This window comes from Electrona antarctica (genome assembly GCF_951216825.1).
Source record: "Electrona antarctica genome assembly, chromosome: 23".
Lineage (NCBI taxonomy): Eukaryota > Metazoa > Chordata > Actinopteri > Myctophiformes > Myctophidae > Electrona > Electrona antarctica.
In genome coordinates, this window is record NC_136804.1 from 29,155,059 (window position 1) to 29,175,831 (window position 20,773).

A 20,773-nucleotide genomic window follows, 5' to 3' on the forward strand; every position below is an offset into this window, starting at 1 on the left:
AACATGATTAATTTCTCTTATGTCTGATGGCTGTCACTCTCTATACCTTACCTATACCCTGAAGAAGGCAGTTGTACTGCCGAAACGTTGTTTTTTACTCTGCATCCTAATAAATAATCGGCTCTTTGGCTATCAGTGTGTGCAGCCACTCTTTTGTCTTTTTAAGACTTAACTCTTTAGCTGTCACTCTCTAGCCATGCATGGAGCAGTGATAAGAGTTCACTCTCTAGCCATGCATGGAGCAGTGATAGAGTTCACTCTCTAGCCATGCATGGAGCAGTGATAGAGTTCACTCTCTAGCCATGCATGGAGCAGTGATAGTCAGTCTCTAGCCATGCATGGAGCAGTGATAAGAGTTCACTCTCTAGCCATGCATGGAGCAGTGATAGAGTTCACTCTCTAGCCATGCATGGAGCAGTGATAGTCAGTCTCTAGCCATGCATGGAGCAGTGATAAGAGTTCACTCTCTAGCCATGCATGGAGCAGTGATAGAGTTTACTCTCTAGCCATGCATGGAGCAGTGATAGAGTTCACTCTCTAGCCATGCATGGAGCAGTGATAGAGTTCACTCTCTAGCCATGCATGGAGCAGTGATAGAGTCAGTGTTAGACTACAGGTGGCCAATGATTTAGTGAATAATTTAGTGAACTCAATCTGACAGTTCCACATATCGGCTAGTGATTCTCAAAGTGGGGTTCAGGGGCGTCCATGGGGTGTCCAGATATATTTTAGTTTTGGAACAAAATGGACACTTAAAAGGTCTGTAACTCTGGCCGGTCCACTTGGTTCCATTTGTACACTCAGAGTTATGGGGCTAAATGTGCATAACAAATTGGAGATCCTTTGAATTAAAAAGGTTTGAGAAGCACTCTAACTAAATAGAGAATCTACCCCCACCGTAAGAATGTTTTATCCATGTGTTGAGAGTGCTTTACAGGCATGTGTTCAATGCGTAATCCATATCTAAGAACAGACCTTGAGCTCCTTTTCAATGAAAGAGCTTGTTTATCTCTGTTCAAAGGGGACTACTGTATGTCTATCTATCTCCAGATGTTGTTCATTTTTATTCTATTAACTAAACATTTCTCATTCAAGGACATGGCCTTCACAAAACTATTACCCCAAGTATTCCTGGGGTATTCTGCACCTGCTGTGACCTTTGATTACACACACAGTTCTATCAGTCAGTATGCAGTTAGCCTCGGAAACCCAGACGTTTTTATTTCCAGGAAGTATGCAGTTAAAACTCGCACATGTTGGTCTGGGCCGTGGCTCAGCGGTCCAGGCACCTTGGCTGGTAATCTAGTCTGGCAGTGTGCCGCGGGTTCGACTCCCGATCCCGATGGCCTTTACTGCGTGTCACCCCCCCCCCCCCCCCCCCATACCATCTCTCCCCCTTTCCTGTCAGCCTACTGTCTATCCCTCCATAACTATATTAAAATAAATATAAACATACACACATCTTATTTCTGTAACTTATAGCAATATATATCAATTAATAGAATTGATTATTGTATCTGTAGTCTGTATGTCAAGATCCGGATCTTAAATTACCCTTTGATTGTTTTTCTGGAACTTCTTCTAACAATGACTTAAAAATAATTTGTCTCAAGGCCAAACGTACTCGCTGACAGTCTGGAGCATTTCCTTTTCACTCACTTGTTATTAAGGCTTATTTGTGTGGGCTTAGTTGAATGCACTGTAGAGCCCGTGGGCTTGTTTTGGCCGCTATGTTGGTTTTCTGGTAAGACTGGACAAAGAACATCACAACTGCAGCTTTGACTGCAATATCTTAAGTTCTTGTCATTATAGTCCCAGAGTAAACTGTTGGGACAATTTGCGACCTTCTTTGTCCTCAGTTCAGGGCTGACTGCAGGTGCGGCGGTCTCAAAAACATGAAGAGAAATTGGCAGAAAATGATTCGCACGCAGCACTCCACAAAAATGACATGAGGAAGACTCCTTAGACAGACAAAAAATAATTTTCTACTATATCTAAGGTTTTTTGGGAGGTATCCCGAATCACTAGTCAATGAATTAAGTTGCTGAATGAAGTAATCTGAATAAGGTCTGAGAAGCGTTTAGCTTTATACCCCATTTTCCCACTTGTTTAAGCCCCAATCCCTCCTGGACCCCCCTGGGGTTTAAGAGGTTAAAACCTCTTGAGCCCCAATCCCCCACCGGCGGGGGCAGAGGCTGCCCACCTCATGAACAGCTCTCAGCGGGTAAATGGGGCTGGTCAAGGTCTTAGGTTCCAACTCCGATATTTTTGATTTGGGGTTTAAGAGGTTAAAGAGGGAAAGAAAAAAATATAGAATCTTGCGATCTCCACGACCGTATGTTGCATTCATATTGCAGTCACGATATCCAGCAATGCTGGAATTCCATTGTTGTAATAATTTGTCAACGTCACTCAGACATTCTTGGCACAGAAGTAATTGTTCTTTGGCCCCCAAGCCAGGTCTGAAGGCGAAGGTCTTGTATATGGAGCTAACGGATGCCATGAAAAATTCAGAGCCTCTCGGCGTGCTAAGAAAGTGCAAGGGAACTGCTGCTGGGGTCATGAACCGCAGGCATCTCCCTGGGCAGTCTCTTTTCTCTTTTGTGTTTGATATCTGACATCTACTACTCTTAGTCTGCCCCATCCTTCCTGTCTCTATCCATGGCACTACTTAATACGTTATAAATCCCTTTATATAATAGTCTTAAAACTTTAAGACTACGTAAAGAAACCCTTTAAATGTCGAACATCATTGTTGATCTTGTCCTGTTCTACTGTCGTTACAGGTTTCGACCGAGGGAAGGAGGACCTCCTGTCTTTGCCTCTGAAAGAGGACTCACATTCCATATCCAAGAGCAAGGTGAAATCAATAACGTCTTAAAGTCATCTCACTTCAAACGCTAGACGCTGTGTGTTGGGTGGATGTTGTTGATGATGATGTTGTTTCAGTATGAATTCAGTGTACATTCCGTCAGAGGAAACGGCACTTTGAGACGGGCAGTGAGTGACGCGGGCTCCCCTCGCTTGGGGCTGGCGCCGTGGTCTCATGTGCAGAGAGAGAAGCAGCGTGGGAAAAAAAGCTGACCACAATCCAGCTCTTGCTGCCCGCGGACGCGCGCAGGAAAAGGGCATGTGCGCGCGAGAATTTCACAGAAGCGCGCCGGCAAATAATCGCCCGACTCTCATTAAAAAGGAATTACTAAGGCGCGTCTGAAACGGCCTTAATGAGAGCAAAGACCTGGAAAACTGTACTTGGCTGGTGATAATTACTCTGTGCCCTCGAGCTCTCTCATCTCTGCCTATAGAATCCCATCTTCTTGATTCCCACTGTCTATTCTGTCTCATGCTTTTTTCTTCAATCACTACAGTTAGGTCGTAGACTTTAGCTGACACAGACTGACAGTCATCTGTGTGCTTCCTCATTAGAACAGCCGAGCTAACTCTGGGCTATAGCGTGGGAGCGTGGGTATACTTCAAGTTTTCCCGGCTTTGCAGGAACCAAGCAACCTAATTTTTCTTCTTTCTGTGATACTGCTGCTCCCAAGTTGTTTCACACCTCAAATAGAGTGGTTGTTTACTTATTTAGGCAGTTTGTACCATCTTGAATCAAACCACTGCACTTCAGTTCCTACACGTTGTCTTTTCCTCTCTGGAAATGAAATGTGACTCACAATTATTACATAATCGCCCCCAAAAAAACTGCTGGATCAAATGAACAGAAATGTCATATTGTGCGTGCGTGCGTGCGTGCGTGCGTGCGTGCGCGCAATATATACTGTATTTTATATATGCTCCAGTGGCCAATGCCCAAAACACAATTAATTCTTTCACAATTACTGCTAATGGCCAGATCCAGCCTTAATTGCAAGCCCCAGATAAAATTAATTGCAATGTGTGGGCTCGTCTCCACGTTGTGACTGATATCTCCTCCTGTCTCTGCCCACGCAGTCTGTAACAAAGCTCTACAATGTGACTGATATCTCCTCCTGTCTCTGCCCACGCAGTCTGAAACAAAGCTCTACAATGTGACTGATATCTCCTCCTGTCTCTGCCCACGCAGTCTGAAACAAAGCTCTACAATGTGACTGATATCTCCTCCTGTCTCTGCCCACGCAGTCTGAAACAAAGCTCTACAATGTGACTGATATCTCCTCCTGTCTCTGCCCACGCAGTCTGAAACAAAGCTCTACAATGTGACTGATATCTCCTCCTGTCTCTGCCCACGCAGTCTGTAACAAAGCTCTACAATGTGACTGATATCTCCTCCTGTCTCTGCCCCACGCAGTCTGAAACAAAGCTCTACAATGGCTCTGACAAAGACGTCTCGGCGTCCGGGGGAAGGCTCACGAAGAAGGAGTCCCTCAAGGTTGGTGAACTTACCATTCCGTATCCACACACACACACACACACACACACACACACACACACACACACACACACACACACACACACACACACACACACACACACACACACACACACACACGCACCAATTCATGATCCTAGAACAATGGTTTTCAACCGGTGATCCCGGGGACCACCAGTGGTCCTTGAGGGCGTTCCAGGTGGTCCCTAGCTAAATGATAGAGTTGGTAACCAAATGGACCCATAGATTTTTGGACCCCCGGGAGGGTCCATTTGGTTTCATGTTACGCTCTCAGGAGTTAAATTATCGTTAAACATCCGCATTACTTAATTTACAAGTCTACATAATTAGATAACGTAGAAGAATTGTTATCTGTTGTCTCTCCTGTGCTACCAACCTCAATTTGGAAAGAATTGTGGACAAAACAACAAACAAAATATTCTTTAGTTTTGGGTCTGAGTCTGAGGCTAAATGTCATCAAATGGTAGCCTGGGGTCCATCTAAGGTTTCTATGGCATAGGCCGCTCCCGGCAGGATCCGCCGGGAGAATCTAGACGCAGCTGCGCGACATGAGACTAATTAATTAGAGCGACAGAGAGAGGAGTGTGTGTGTGTACGTGTGTCAATTTAACAAAGGTGCAGACGATCAGAAATCAGCAGAGAGTGATCGACGTTTGCGCTACTGAAGTGGACTCGTTCTCAGACTTTTTTTTCTCTCCCTGGAAATAAAAACGTCTGGGTTTCCGAGGCTATCAAATGGTGGTCTGTGGCTCAAATACCAAATAAATAATGGTCCTTGGTATGAAATGGAAATGAAAACTAGAAAATGCGTCCTGTCACTCCGCTGAGCTACTGTAGTCGATGTATCTGATGCATCTAAATGCATCAGATCCATGTCAAATCCATGTCACTTTTAAGACAGAATTACTGCAACCCAATTACCCACCAGTGTGAGATATCGGTGGAGTTGCAATTACCCATTGGAAATATTCAACTTTAAAAACAGAAACGATAGGTGTAATAATGCAATGAAATTGCCTTAATCCAGCTCTCCTTAATACAATTGATAAGACTTAACCTCTTTTTGTTATTTCGCTTCCTTAACTGTCCATGCTTCACATGCAACAGGTTGCTGCTTTCATATTTAATTTAAAATAAATACATTTAAAAAATCACAAAAAAATTACCTTTTCAAATGCCTAGTTTAAATTTGAATGTCCAGTTTTTGTTTGCCATCCTATAGAACACCTGCATAAATGTACACGTGCATAAAATATACAGTATAGTACAAATAGTGGTAGCACAGGTCCACCTGCAATTATTCAAACAAGGAAGCTATGCAGCCTGATTAAATATGCATCGATTACTTATAACATCATCAATGGGGAATCCAAGCTAATAGAAACTGCAGGCTTTCTAGTCCTGAAAAGTTGCAATGCGAAAAAGGAAGCCATCGTTCTCACGATAATAAAAATCGAAACATTTTTGTAAAAAACAGAAAAAAAGAAATCTGCCTAACGATGATGTCACTGGTGGACAGGTTTCCGAACTGCCCACAGCCCTCCTATGAGACACAGACTGAGTAGAAAAGAATGGTGGTATTTTATCATGATTATTAGTGAGGACCTATTATATGAACATGGGTTGAAAAGTGGTGAAGTGGTCCTTTAACACATGTAATTTTTGGGGTTGACGATTTCTCTGGGGTACAACTGATAAGGACCTTTGCTGGCTTTGGTGTGTCTTCTGCAGGTGCAAAAGAAGAATTACAGGGAGGAGAAGAAGAGGGCCACCAAGGAACTCCTCAGTACCATCACCGATCCCTCCGTCATCGTCATGGCCGACTGGCTCAAGGTTCGATCACACGCTTGCTCGCCCGCCCGAGTCTCTCGGGTTGTCAGCCTTGCTGTGATGTTGCTTGCATCAGATATTTTCACGCTTGCCTTGACAAAACAATTCTGATAATTGGATGCTCAACTACCTTGAATTGAGGCCAAGGAAGGAATACAAAAAAAGGGGATTAATTTCTCCTTGGCTTCACCTCAGAGGTGTAAAACCAAAACTGAACACCCTTTTCCGGGTGTGTCATAATTGGAGAACATTCACTGAACATTGCTGATGTTCAAGCTCACAACGCATTTCGACACTTTGAGAAAATGTAGGGCAAGTATAGGCCCATATATTAGTATATCGATCGGATTGGCGGTTCTGGACAACCAAACCTCCATTATGCCATTGCCCATATGGGCATATTACACATCGCTAAACATCATTGCACGGTTTATAAGTTATGTACATCATAATTCAATCTTTTTCTCCATGTGTGTGTGCTCCTCACCGCAGATCCGTGGCACTCTGAAGAGCTGGACCAAGCTGTGGTGCGTGCTGAAACCAGGGGTGCTGCTCATCTACAAGACCCACAAGAACGGCCAGTGGGTGGGCACGGTGCTGCTCAACGCCTGTGAGCTCATCGAGAGGCCGTCCAAGAAGGACGGCTTCTGCTTCAAGCTCTTCCACCCTCTGGAGCAGTCCATCTGGGCTGTCAAGGTGAGAATACACCCTCTGGAGCAGTCCATATGGGCTGTCAAGGTGAGAATACACCCTCTGGAGCAGTCCATCTGGGCTGTCAAGGTAAGGAACCAACACCATACAGTCCATCTGGGCTGTCAAAGTGAGAATACACTCCATCTGGGCTGTCAAGGTGAGAATACACCCTCTGGAGCAGTCCATCTGGGCTGTCAAGGTGAGAATACACCCTCTGGAGCAGTCCATCTGGGCTGTCAAGGTGAGAATACACTCCATCTGGGCTGTCAAGGTGAGAATACACTCCATCTGGGCTGTCAAGGTGAGAATACACCCTCTGGAGCAGTCCATCTGGGCTGTCAAGGTAAGAATACACTCCATCTGGGCTCTCAATTTGAGAATACACTCCATCTGGGCTGTCAAGGTGAGAATACAGTCCATCTGGGCTGTCAAGGTGAGGAACCAACACCATACAGTCCATCTGGGCTGTCAAGGTGAGGAACCAACACCATACAGTCCATCTGGGCTGTCAAGGTGAGAATACAGTCCATCTGGGCTGTCAAGGTGAGGAACCAACACAATACACCAGTGGTTCCCAAACCTTTTCCTGTCAAGGACCCCCAAATTGACACTAATTATCCCACAGACCCCCATTTGAAAAGACATACCAGGGACCCCCATAAGAGAAGATTTCTACGGCTCTAGCAGTGATTCTCAACCATTTTAATTTCAAGGACCCCCCAGTTTGACATGAAATAGTCTACGGACTCCCATTTAATGGCATTTCTATATCTGGGACCCCCAATTTATATTGTAACATCAATGTTGATTTAACTCTTTGAGAGTGTACAAATGGAATGGTTCCATTTGTACACTCTCAGAGTTACAGACCCATAAGGGTCCATTTGGTTCCAAACTATCATTTAGCTGGGGACCCCCTGGAACTCCATCAAGTACCCCTGGGGGTCCCCCGACCCCACTTTGGGATGCTGAGTGATGCTGAGTGCCAAGCAGGTACTGACCCCCCAATCCAACCCTTGATGCCGAGTGCCAAGCAGGGACTGACCCCCCAATCCAACCCTTGATATCGAGTGCCAAGCAGGTACTGACCCCCCAATCCAACCCTTGATGCCGAGTGCCAAGCAGGAACTGACCCCCCAATCCAACCCTTGATATCGAGTGCCAAGCAGGGACTGACCCCCCAATCCAACCCTTGATGCCGAGTGCCAAGCAGGTACTGACCCCAAATCCAACCCTTGATGCAGACGAGTGCCAAGCAGGGACTGACCCCCCAATCCAACCCTTGATGCAGACGAGTGCCAAGCAGGGACTGACCCCCCAATCCAACCCTTGATGCAGACGAGTGCCAAGCAGGGACTGACCCCCCAATCCAACCCTTGATGCAGACGAGTGCCAAGCAGGGACTGACCCCCCAATCCAACCCTTGATGCAGACAAGTGCCAAGCAGGGACTGACCCCCCAATCCAACCCTTGATGCAGACGAGTGCCAAGCAATGGTTATACTATACTATACCATTGTCTCGGCCAGGGATTGAACCCCGACCTCCCAGTCTCAGGCGGACACTCTAACCACAAGGCCACTGAGCTTTTTACTGACTAATTTAGCACTGGGGCTCAGGTCTTTTTTCACTAGCTTTTCAGGAACTCTTATAGAAAAAGATTATGCAGCAAGCCACGGTCATTTGTTAGTACATTTCATATTTGGAAGCCTTTTCATAAGGGAGCAGACATTGTCCCTTTGCAGTGGGTTCAGCTGGTGCATTGTCTGTCGCAGTACTCATTTGGTATCCATTGACTACTAGTCCACGCAAGTCTCTCTCTCTCTCTCTCTCTCTCTCTCTCTCTCTCTCGTTTCTCTCTTCAACTCATTTCACCTCTCTCCCCCTCTCCCCCCCCCTTCTCTCTTCTCTCTCTTCTCTCTTCTCTCTCTCTTTCTCTCTCTCTCTCTCTCTCTTTCTCTTCAATTTTCAAATGGAATAGAGAAATGAAACATCATAAATCATTATGAGTGGCCGTGAGTTTAGTTGCTAAATCATCACTATTTTATTCACAAAGAAATACGCATTAGCACGTGGGGGGCGACAATGTGGCGACATGATGTCTTTTCCATATTCTAAATGAGCCATTGTCAAGACATGATGTTTTTTCCATATTCTAAATGAGCCATTGTCAGGAGACTTGGTAAGAACAAGTCCCAATCGCATGACTCATACTTTGCTCACAGGTACAGCTGTGCAAGATAGAACGGTAGCTTGTAGAGGTGTAATAATGAATTGAATTGCATTTTTATAGCGCTTTTCCAAGTGCTCAAAGCTTTACAATGGTTCATTCATTCATACATTGGGAGGTGAAGCGGCGAACAGTCGACGCCAGCGTCCTCACTTCCCACATTCACACACCAATGGTGGCGAGCTCACACCGACCGACTCATTGGAGGCAATGTAGGGTTCAGTGTCTTGCCCAAGGACACTTCGACATGTGGACAGGAAGAGCCGGGATTCGAACCGCCGACCCAGGGATCATTGGACGACCTGCTCTACCTCCTGAGCCACAGCCGCCCGTAACGATATAGTAACTGCATCGAAAAATTGATTTTAATTTCAAGAATCGAAGTATATCGAAAAGAAAACGGCAACATTGACTATGTATAGTATTGTTTTGCATTGGAAATAATCGGTATCGAATCGTTTTGCTATGCAATTAATCGATTGTATCAATACTACATTTTTGTGTGGGGTATTTAGCAATTTTTAGAAGAAAAATGAAAAAGAGGGGAACCAATATCGTCCATGTATCGTATCGTCAACCATGTATCGTGATACGTATCGTATCGCTGTTAAAATGTATCCTTACACCCCTAGTAGCTTGGTACTGTAGCTTTGTGGAATGGACTAATACAAATATCTAAATAATATATATATATTCCAAAATAACAGTATTGTTATTCTTTTCCTTGGATAAGCAAATCTTGTGGTTCTTGTATTTTGTTTTACTGAGGTTAAGGTTAGGAATAAGGTTAGGTTTAATCATAGTTTTACTGAGGTTAGGTTAGGAATAAGGTTAGGTTTAATCATAGTTTTACTGAGGTTAGGTTAGGAATAAGGTTAGGTTTAATCATAGTTTTACTGAGGTTAAGATTAGTAATGTTAGATTTCGGCATAGTTTTACTGTAGACTCTACTTTGAGCCTTAGACAAGAACAAGACGAGACGAAAACCGTCTAACTCTCTCGCGCTGTCCCAACAGGGTCCCAAAGGTGAGGCGGTGGGCTCCATCACCCAGCCATTACCCAGCAGCCACCTCATCATCCGTGCTGCCTCAGAGTCTGACGGTAATCCATAACCCTTGCTACTCATAAGTGTCTTCATTTTGAACAAAATCTAAATAACAAATCGAACCCTAGTGAATTTCCAGGATACTAGACTTGTACGTGCCTGTCGGCCACTGGCCTACTTGAGAACGATGCAACTTGGGAACCTAATAATACCCATTGTCAACTTGTCATAGCACCCGTTTTGTGCAAACTGACAAGTGAAAAGTGGAGGGGTTAAGTACGGTAATCAATTTGCAGGTGTGGGGTTGCCATGGCAATCAATTGGCTGAGGCAGAGGCTGGAAATTGCACAGTTGAGGGGACTTGGCCTCATTAGGCCCACTGGCAGAGCCTGACCAGAGCCTTTTGTGGTGGTTCTGGAGAACCGTGGGTCCAACCGACTCGATACCGGGCACTGCACTCCCTGCGGGGGTGTGGAAGGCGTGTGTCGAATTTGAAGTCGGTGGGGCAAACGGTTCTCGAGTTACATGCATTACAACCGTACACACACACACACACACACACGCACTCACGCAGACAGAGACGTGGCGCATTTATAGTTAGATAACATGATTTTCTGTGACCTTTCGCAGGACGTTGTTGGATGGACGCTCTAGAACTAGCCCTGAAGTGCTCCAGCCTGCTGAAAAGGTCCATGATCCGGGAGGGCAAGGAGGACATGAACATCGCACCGCCGTCCGGAGAGCACTCCCTCAACTTCTACAGCCTCCTCCGAGCACACAACATGCAGGGCTTTCAGTGAGTGACAACAAATACGTTCATTTATCACCTTTATCGCGGACTTCATGCCATCAGCCTATGACATCAATTATCTGTGACATAATTATTATTAGTGATGTATAACTCCAATGTGGGTAAAGTACCAGTGTAATCACAGCCCCATTAACTTACATTCTACATTAAATCATACGTAGCTTGCGGAGTTAGTTCAGTCAGATATACTCGAGGGGGTTCATACTGTGCTCAAGGGTGCATACATATACTCAAGGGGTTAATATGCTGCATTACTATGTGGGTGTATTCAGTGTGTCATTCGCTGATGTGGCAGTCAGCTGACCAATTGGGTGGGGTATTTAAGCTCACCTAGACTGCATGTTTCTTCCTATCTTCCTCTGCATATGGTTCCTGGTTGTTGTTATGCGATGTTTGCTCCCAGCACCACCGGTGGGCTCTGTTATTTCTGTTCCCCATGGGGGGGTTGTTATTGTATATCTATCTCCCTGCTCTTAATGTTTAATGATGGTGTTTAATTATGCCGAGCAGGGAGAAAAAATGTAGCAGAGCCGCACGCCAAGATAAAATATTATATCCACACTTGTATTCTCATTCTATAATAAATATTGGTTAAATCTATTCGTGAGTTATCTGACTGAACTGATCGGTCCAGCGGTTTGTGAGATTAGCTCCGCACAGACAGTAGATATGATTTGCCAAATGATTATGTTGGTGTAATAGCTCTATTGGTGAAGACCTTTGTGGTTGTTATTTGTTGGAACGTAGAGTGCTCAACACCCTGCTCCTCCACGCCAGGTTCAACGACAGCGACCAGTTCAAGGACCCCGACCTGTACTCGGACAAGTCTGACCGCGAGGGCGAGCAGGACCACGAGGAGTCGGACCCCGAGGGCCTGGAGAAGAGCGAGGAGAGCGACAGTGACACGTCGGAGCGCCAGGACGAGTCATACATCGAACTGGACCCCAACGAGGCCCTGAGGGAAACGCCGTACCTGGAGCAGTCGCACGAGGAGCTGGGAGAGGTACCGTGACTATGCACTACTGCCTAATGTCTAATGTCTATGAAGTCATGAGGAGCTGGGAGAGGTACCGTAACTATGCACTACTGCCTAATGTCTATGAAGTCATGAGGAGCTGGGAGAGGTACCGTGTGCACTGGGCCACGGCGCACGCCACTAGTCGACTATTCAACTAGTAAATCCACTAGTCGATACTACTAGTGGATAAGAAAAAATATATTTTTTCCCCCGATTCTGTAGGCCTCAAGATTTTGTTTTTGTAGTTAAACAACTAGTCGACTAGTAAAAATGACTAGAAGTGAATGCCCTAGCCACTGCCTAATGTCTATGAAGTCGTATGCAACGGTGTCCTGTGTATGGTGAACTTGTAGATTGGTTACTTAGCGCTAAGAACAACTAAGAATCAGGCTTATACTGGCTTGTCTTAAGTATGTGATTTCAAAAGGGATTGTTATGCACAAACATGTTGATCGCTGTTGCAGGACCAAAACATGAACATAATATAATAAACGAAGTCTGCCCTCCGAATACATTTTAACGTATGTCTCATAGTTGTTAAATCCATAACTTTTATGTCCTATCTGGGAACTGGGTCTGCTACACGACATTTCTGCCAGTGAGCTACAGGGCCTTTCAAACGTGAAACGATTTAACGCGCCTAATAGTTAATTTTCAATGAGACCTGAATTTGTTGCGCGCGTGCTCGTTTCGTGCACACGCCCGCGACTCACCAGACCTGGATTCAGTTTATCTTTTTTTTTTTACGCTCGCGTTGTCGCACCCCTCTTGAGAAGACCTGTAGCAGGCCTCTCATCGATCCAGGCAACAACGTGTGCGTTCCTCGCTTCACGTTTGACAGGCCCTTTATAGGTTGTTTCACTTGAGTCACTTCTTTTCAATTGAACACTAGATATCTCAGCTACTGTGCGTTGTGATTGTAAAACAATGTGTGTGCACGCACACACACACGTCATGCGTGCATGTTGTGATGAGGGCTGTGAAATATTGATGAGGTGACATCCTACTAATTAAACTACTGCTACATTTAGGAGCTAAATCTACTGTATTAATTTTCAGTGTGTGAATCTAGATATGCAATGTGTGTTAAAGTCTAGCTTGGATGTTGGCAGCTGTACTCTTGAACTCGTCATAAATACTGTATGGTATATGTGCTAATACCTCCAAACGAAAACACATCCAGCATGTTTATCGTACCTGTAACCTAGCAACAGCCACGGAAATAATGAAACTCTGGTATCCCAGTCTAGAATTGAGCGTCACGTTTTCCAGCTTAATCCATTGAGACCTGGAACGCATCCATGTCACGTTAGCGTTTAACCACATTAACCATTAACCCATTTTGGGGCGGGAACCCCTTTTGGTGTTTTAAACATTGTTATAATTTAGCTATTGAAAAATAGCAGATCTACAAGCTCATAGCGCGCCACCGAGTGGCGCGCTATGAACTTGTAGGTCTGCTATTTTTGAAAAATCGTTAAAATGTGCCTCAAATCTTTCCGAAAATTGTCATGATTTAGAAAACTTTTTTTTTTTAATTTCGACGTCAGGCCTGAATGGGTTAAAAATAAAGCTTGTGAATAAATAAGCATAGGAGTGTGAGATGGAAACGCGACAGATGGCACGCAGACAGATGGCACGCAGACAGATGGCACGCAGACAGATGGCACGCAGACAGATGGCACGCAGACAGATGGCACGCAGACAGATGGGCACGCAGACAGATGTCACGCAGACAGATGGCACGCAGACAGATGGCACGCAGACAGATGGCACGCAGACAGATGGCACGCAGACAGATGGCACGCAGACAGATGGCACGCAGACAGATGGCACGCAGACAACGAGAGATGGACAGTCAGGGACTGACTAGAGCAGAGGTTCCCAAAGTGGGGTCCGGGGACCCCCAAGGGGTCCTTGAGGGAGTTCCAGGGGGTCCCCCAGCTAAATGATATGGTTTGGAACCAAATGGGCCCTTATGGGTCTGTAACTCTGAGAGTGTACAAACGGGTCCATTTGGTTCCATTTGTTATTATTCAAGTTTGAGACAGGACAAACAACAGATACATGACAACAATTACAGAACAGATAACAGGACAAAACAACACCACCAGTACTCAACATTCATGTATACAATATAAAAGTCTGAAATGCAATGTAAAAAAAACACAAATTGTACATTGATGAAATCAACTGTAACTGAAATAAAATACAAAAAAAATACAAAAAATACAAAAAGATAAATAAAAATGTGGGGGGGGGTGGCCAATGACTACGTAGAAAATACTACCGCAAAGTAGGTTAGAAACGGTTGCCAAACTGGTATATTTCTGAGTGGAGCCCCTGATTGTATATTTAAGTTCTTCGAGTTTGAGATGTGACATAACATCCTCCACCCAACGCTTGTGAGATGGCGGCGCTGCCTTTTTCCAATTAAATAGTAATTTGGTTCCATTTGTACACTCTCAGAGTTAAATTAACATTGATTCTACAATATACATTGGAGTCTCAGAGATAGAAATGCCATTAAATGGGGATCCGTAGACTAATGCATGTCAAACTGGGGGAGAATCACTGCTAGAGCCGTACAAATCTTCTCTTATGGGGGGTCCCTGGAAAATCTCTTCAAATGGGGGTCCGCGGGGCTAATTAGTGTCAATGTGGGGGTCGTTTCCTTGACATGAAATAGTTTGGGAACCACTGTGCTAGAGCATTGCAGTCTAGTAACACGACATGTCCGTCCTGTCCTCTCCCAGGCTGGAGAGGAGTGCCAGACGGAGACGGTGTCGGAGGAGAACAAGTCTCTGATCTGGACGCTGCTGAAGCAGGTGCGTCCAGGGATGGACCTGTCCAAGGTGGTGCTGCCCACCTTCATCCTGGAGCCACGCTCCTTCCTGGACAAGCTCTCCGATTACTACTTCCACGCAGACTTCCTGTCCGAGTAAGTGTCCACCCGCTTTCCCCGTTCTTCCCAAGGACGGGAAGCGAAGACCGTATGGTGGAGTCCATGTTGCTCCCTGGAAGGAAAGAAACATGCGCAATTGAGACCAAGGAAGCTGAACACGGAAGTGTTGGCTGCATATAGCCCATTGCGCATGTTTCTTTCCTTCCAGGGAGCAACATGGAGTCCACCGTACGGTCTTCGCTTCCCGTCCTCTTTCAATAGTCCTTGGTTCTTCCTACCACGAGGGACTCGTGGGAGTGCAAGAGCCCTGTATGCAGATTCAAACACACTGCCTTATTTAACACAGCAAACAACCTTTCATGGAAAGGCTATATTAAGGCTATATTTTACTTATATTGACCCTATAAACAATTTAGTATAATTTAGTATAATGTAAGGTTGTGCCCACTCAAATGGTACCTCGTCAGATAGTACCAACATACTGTAGCCTACAACAACTTCTGTGAACCGACTTCACTGTAGTAGCCTTTTCATGAATTATATCTTTGTACTTAGGCTGTCTGCTGTCGTGAAAGTTTATAGTTAGAGAAATTCAAAGTTTCAACACCAAAGTTCAATGCTCCTGATGCTTTTATTTTATACTCGAAGGGTCACGACGCAGCACGTTGTAGATGGTCTATTTTTGGACAGAGTTACAGTGTCAGTGTAACTATGGTTCTATGATTTGGATCGTGAGAGAACTGATAGAATGGTGTCTTCTTGCTCCCTCCCAGGGCGGCCATCGAGGAGAACGCTTACAACCGCATGAAGAAGGTGGTGAAGTGGTACATCTCTGGATTCTACAAAAAGCCAAAGGTCAGAAGGACTGGAAGAGACTTTAGAATATAAAATATAAATGAATCCAACCATCTCAATGAACTGGTGGCATAGCCGCCTGAGCACCTAGGCTGCAGAGTAATCTAGTAAGAGAGTGGCGACACGCTTTGATCTCGCTGTTTGGAACTATGGGGTATAGTTCCAAACATTGGAACTATCCCATTGAGATATAATGAGCACTTCCGCATTCCATTGTTACAATGGGAGTCAACGCTACGAGTAATCTCTTACTAGATTACTCTGCTAGGCTGGTAATCCTGACGTGTCACCCCCATCTCTATCCCCATTTCTTGTCAGACTATACTGTAATCTATCAATAAATGCATAAAGCCCAAAAAAACGTCTTAAAAAATAAATAATAATATTCTTTGAAGGTTCCTTAGACGTAAACCGTTTAATTGACATTAACTTGATCTAAACTAATAAATGAAGACATGTCTGTGTGTGTGTCCTAGCCCCCCTGCTCCCCCTCACTCTGCATTTTGCACACAGGCATCGACCATCATGTTATGCAGAGCATCACAAAGCCCTTTTTCAAAATTAACAAACGCTCTAATTTTGCGTTTATTTGCAATTTCCCACAGTTACACCCTTACTGCACATTTTACAATTTACAATTTAGGCATTTAGCAGACGCTCTTAATCCAGAGCGACTTACATTAAGCAATAACAAAAGCATGGCATACATCACATATATAAAAAGTAGTTATCATGAATCATGCGTAAACTAAGAACGTAACAGTGGAGTATCTATGTAAACTATACATACTATACTATATAATATATCATACATGTGTACTATAAAGTGCTATGACTACATAAAGTGCAATTCTAGAGCGGTCTACGTAACAAGCTATAAGTCTGTTTAAAATACTATCTAAGTCTACATAATGTGCTATCTAAGGGGCTAGGCTAGGGCAAGTGCTACGGGCCATGGTGGAGTCTGAAGAGGTGGGTTTTCAGACTACGGCGGAAGATTGGGAGTGAGGCTGCAGTTCTGACTGTGATGGGAAGTGCATTCCATAGTTTTGGAGCCAGAAGTGTGGTTGCTTTACTGCGCATGCGTGGTTGTGTTACACCATAATTTGTTGCCTGTCGAATGTTGCCGCGGGTCGCTGGACACGCCAAGCCTCACAACGACACTGACTCACATGCACTCACAGCCGTATGTTTTTGGATGCGAACGTCTCTACATTGCTCCATTTCACCTCTAAAAAAAAACAACAACCATGGACTCTCCTGTACTGACTGCGATGAAGCGAACGTCTGCACACACATTGATTCACGAACGGGTATAAGCACTAGTACAAACAAACATGGGGTATATTCAAATGTAATGAACTGTGTTGTTGTCCTTTTGAACCCCAGGGTTTGAAGAAGCCTTACAACCCCATCATCGGAGAGACCTTCCGTTGCATGTGGCTTCACCAGAAGACCAGCAGCAAGACGTTCTACATCGCGGAGCAGGTGACGCTAACGACGCTGCACACACACACACACACACACACACACACACACACACACACACACACACACACACACACACACACACACACACATGGCTTGATTGTATTCAAACTGTAATGAGAGGAGCTGTTCTATTGGGAGCTGGGAGGAGAGAGAGAGACAGAGAGAGAGAGGGACTTGTTCTTACCAAGTCTCTTGACAATGGCTCATTTAGACCATGGAAAAATGATCATGTCTTGACAATGGCTCATTTAGAATATGGAAAACAACATCATGTCTTGACATTTTTAGACTATGGAATAAGCTCATGTTATTCCTGAACAACCATGCACATTGTCGCCCCCCACGTGCTAATGCGTATTTCTTTGTGAATAAAATAGTGACGATTTAGCAACTAAACTCACGGCCACTCATAATGATTTATGATGTTTCATTTCTCTATTCCATTTGTAAATTGGAGAGAGAGAGAGAGAGAGAGAGAGAGAGAGAGAGAGAGAGAGAAGAAAGAAGGGGGGGGAGAGGGGGAGAGAGGTGAAATGAGGGGAAGAGAAAAACGAAGGAAAAACGAGACGGGGAGGGAGGTGTAGAGTACCAGCCCAAACTATGAACAGAAAATACTGTTCATGAAGTGGATTTTCTATTTTTTCACTATTTTTCTCATTAAAACATTCCTAGATGCAATATATAATGCTCTCTTCCTACCAAGATTCAAGATTGCTTTATTTGTCATTCTTTCCAACTGCAGCAGTCGAGAAAAAAAGAAATTACTTTTCTCCTAGTTAAAAGACAACACAGGCTCAAACAAGAATAAATATCAAGTGCAAGACAATACTCTGAATATAAATAAGTCCTAAAAAACTACAGAAAAAGTTAACCTTCAGGTTCCGTTGGCATTTGGAATTGATTAGTGACCAGCAGTGTTTTTTTTGGCAGCAAATTTTGATTCTAGTTTTAGTCATAGTCTCCTGAATATATATGTCACATTTTAGTCGCCTGGAATGTCTTAGTAGTCTTTAGTAGTTTTAGTCGACTAAATATCATAAGATTTTAGTCGACTAAATCTACGGTTGATTTAGTCGACTAAAATGAATTTTGGTAGGCCTTGATGCCGTCGTAATGACTGATTTTACACTTGCTGAAAATAGCCGATATACAACGCGACACGTTGTGAGCTTATAGATCTGCTATTGTCAGCATGCAACCAAATGTAAAATGAATTATACTGGATCTCTTGTCCACTAGTCTTTTTCTAACATTTTAGTCTAACTTTTTATTTGACGACGAAATTGTCAGTATCTTTAGTCTTAGTTTTAGTCATCATAGCTTAGTTTTTATTTAGTTTCCATTTAGTTTTGGAAAAAGGGTAGTCGACGAACATTTTTCGTATTAGTTTTAGTCGAAGAAATCAACACTAGCGACCAACCATAATGGTGTCGTAGATACATTATTATGTGTGTAATATGAGTCCTACCAGTGAACCGGGTTGTTGTGCATTATGTGTGTAATATGAGTCCAGTCCAGTGAACCGGGTTGTTGTGCATTATGTGTGTAATTGAGTCCTACCAGTGAACTGGGTTGTTGACATTGTGCATTATGTGTGTAATATGAGTCCAGTCCAGTGAACCGGGTTGTTGTGCATTATGTGTGTAATATGAGTCCTACCAGTGAACCGGGTTGTTGTGCATTATGTGTGTAATATGAGTCCAGTCCAGTGAACCGGGTTGTTGTGCATTATGTGTGTAATATGAGTCCAGTCCAGTGAACCGGGTTGTTGTGCATTTCCTCCTCCAGGTTTCCCATCATCCTCCAGTGTCTGCCTTCTACGTCAGCAACAGGAAAGATGGTTTCTGTCTGAGTGGCAGCATCCTGGCCAAATCCAAGTTCTATGGTGCGCACACATTTTACACGTCTGGATTTGATTCCCTATTCTAGGCATGTCATAACAGGAGGAAATAGTTGATCTACAAGCGTTTTAACGCATTGCATTGTGAGTGACGCGTTGTGAGCTTGTAAATCTGCTCTTTTTGGGAAAGGGCGAAAGTGAGAAATGTGTCGCAATTGACCTATAACAAAGCCCCTCCCCAAACTGCTATGGTCCAATCACAGCTAAGCATAACATGGGTTAGACAAACCTCTCCACCAATAGTTTTCCTATATGATAAAACATTGTTGACGAATTTGGAAGAGATTTTGAAGGTCTGATTCCAAAAATGAATGTGGGGCTTAGCTAAAGGTGTATTATGTCAAAGCACACGCCGCCACACAGCCTTGCCAACCTATTAGTGCAGAGTCACTGACACAAAAATAAACACACACACTGCAAGGCTATTAGAGAATCATTAAAACAGCAGAGATCTGATAGTTTTGGCACGCAACACCAAACGCCATACGACCGGAGCACAAATTACACATTACCAACAACAGCCTGTTGATGGTGATTGCTGCAGTAATTAACAACGTGTGTGTGTGTGTGTGTGTGTGTGTGTTTGTGTGTGTGTGTGTGTGTGTGTGTGTGTGTGTGTGTCTGTGTCTGTGTCTGTGTGTGTGTGTGTCATCAGGAAACTCGTTATCGGCAATTCTGGATGGAGAGGCTCGTCTCAACTTTCTCAACCGAGGAGAGGACTACGTCATGAACATGCCCTACGCTCACTGTAAAGGTCAGAGTTCACACCACCTACGCTCACTGTAAAGGTCAGAGTGCATGCCACTACGCTCACTGTAAAGGTCAGAGTGCACACCACCTATGCTCACTGTAAAGGTCAGAGTGCACGCCACTACGCTCACTGTAAAGGTCAGAGTTCACACCACCTACGCTCACTGTAAAGGTCAGAGTGTATGCCACTACGCTCACTGTAAAGGTCAGAGTGCACTCCACTACGCTCACTGTAAAGGTCAGAGTGCACGCCACTACGCTCACTGTAAAGGTCAGAGTGCACGCCACTACGCTCACTGTAAAGGTCAGAGTGCACGCCACACTTCCCTTCATGTCAGCCTAAGGACTATACTCGAAGGAATACACGATAGTACCGTGCTCGCTCACGTCGTGTTCAAAGTGTCTAATTTGCCACCAAGGAAATTAAACAGTTTTAATTTGTAAAAGGCAAAGCCAGTCTCTATCAGTGAAAGAAATATTGTGTCTATACTACCAATGATTTTGGTACACCGTACATGCATTTGTAACTCAGGGAGGGTACAAATTAGGGCTGTGAATCTGGGCTGTGAAAGGGCTGTGTCCCACGATTCGATTCGATTCCGATTCTTGGGGTCACGATTCGATTAAAAAACGAAGCATTTTTTTTTCCAGATTCAAAACGATTCTCTATTCAAAATGATTCTCGATTCAATACATAGGATTTCATCACAATCTACTCCAGCCAACTGAAGTGACTATACTACAGTAACTTGAAAATGACTGAAGACATGATGTTTATTGTGATTAGGGTGAGCTTACATTTCATATCACAAACACCATGTAGTGAAAACTCCTGTAACTGTAACCAGAAAAAGAAATC

General features: G+C 44.3%; 1 protein-coding gene across 1 annotated transcript in view; it reads left to right on the forward strand.

Annotated features, from left to right (window-relative positions):
* LOC306916558 (oxysterol-binding protein-related protein 8-like) overlaps nt 1-20,773 on the forward strand; it is a 158,109-nt gene that overhangs the window by 120,982 nt on the left and 16,354 nt on the right. Inside the window, 12 exon segments of the mRNA XM_079494471.1 lie at nt 2,787-2,860; nt 4,286-4,366; nt 6,119-6,220; nt 6,710-6,913; nt 10,156-10,240; nt 10,815-10,980; nt 11,773-11,998; nt 14,770-14,954; nt 15,692-15,773; nt 17,163-17,261; nt 19,053-19,149; nt 19,820-19,918. Of these exon segments, the coding sequence (XP_079350597.1) occupies nt 2,787-2,860; nt 4,286-4,366; nt 6,119-6,220; nt 6,710-6,913; nt 10,156-10,240; nt 10,815-10,980; nt 11,773-11,998; nt 14,770-14,954; nt 15,692-15,773; nt 17,163-17,261; nt 19,053-19,149; nt 19,820-19,918 (1,500 nt within the window).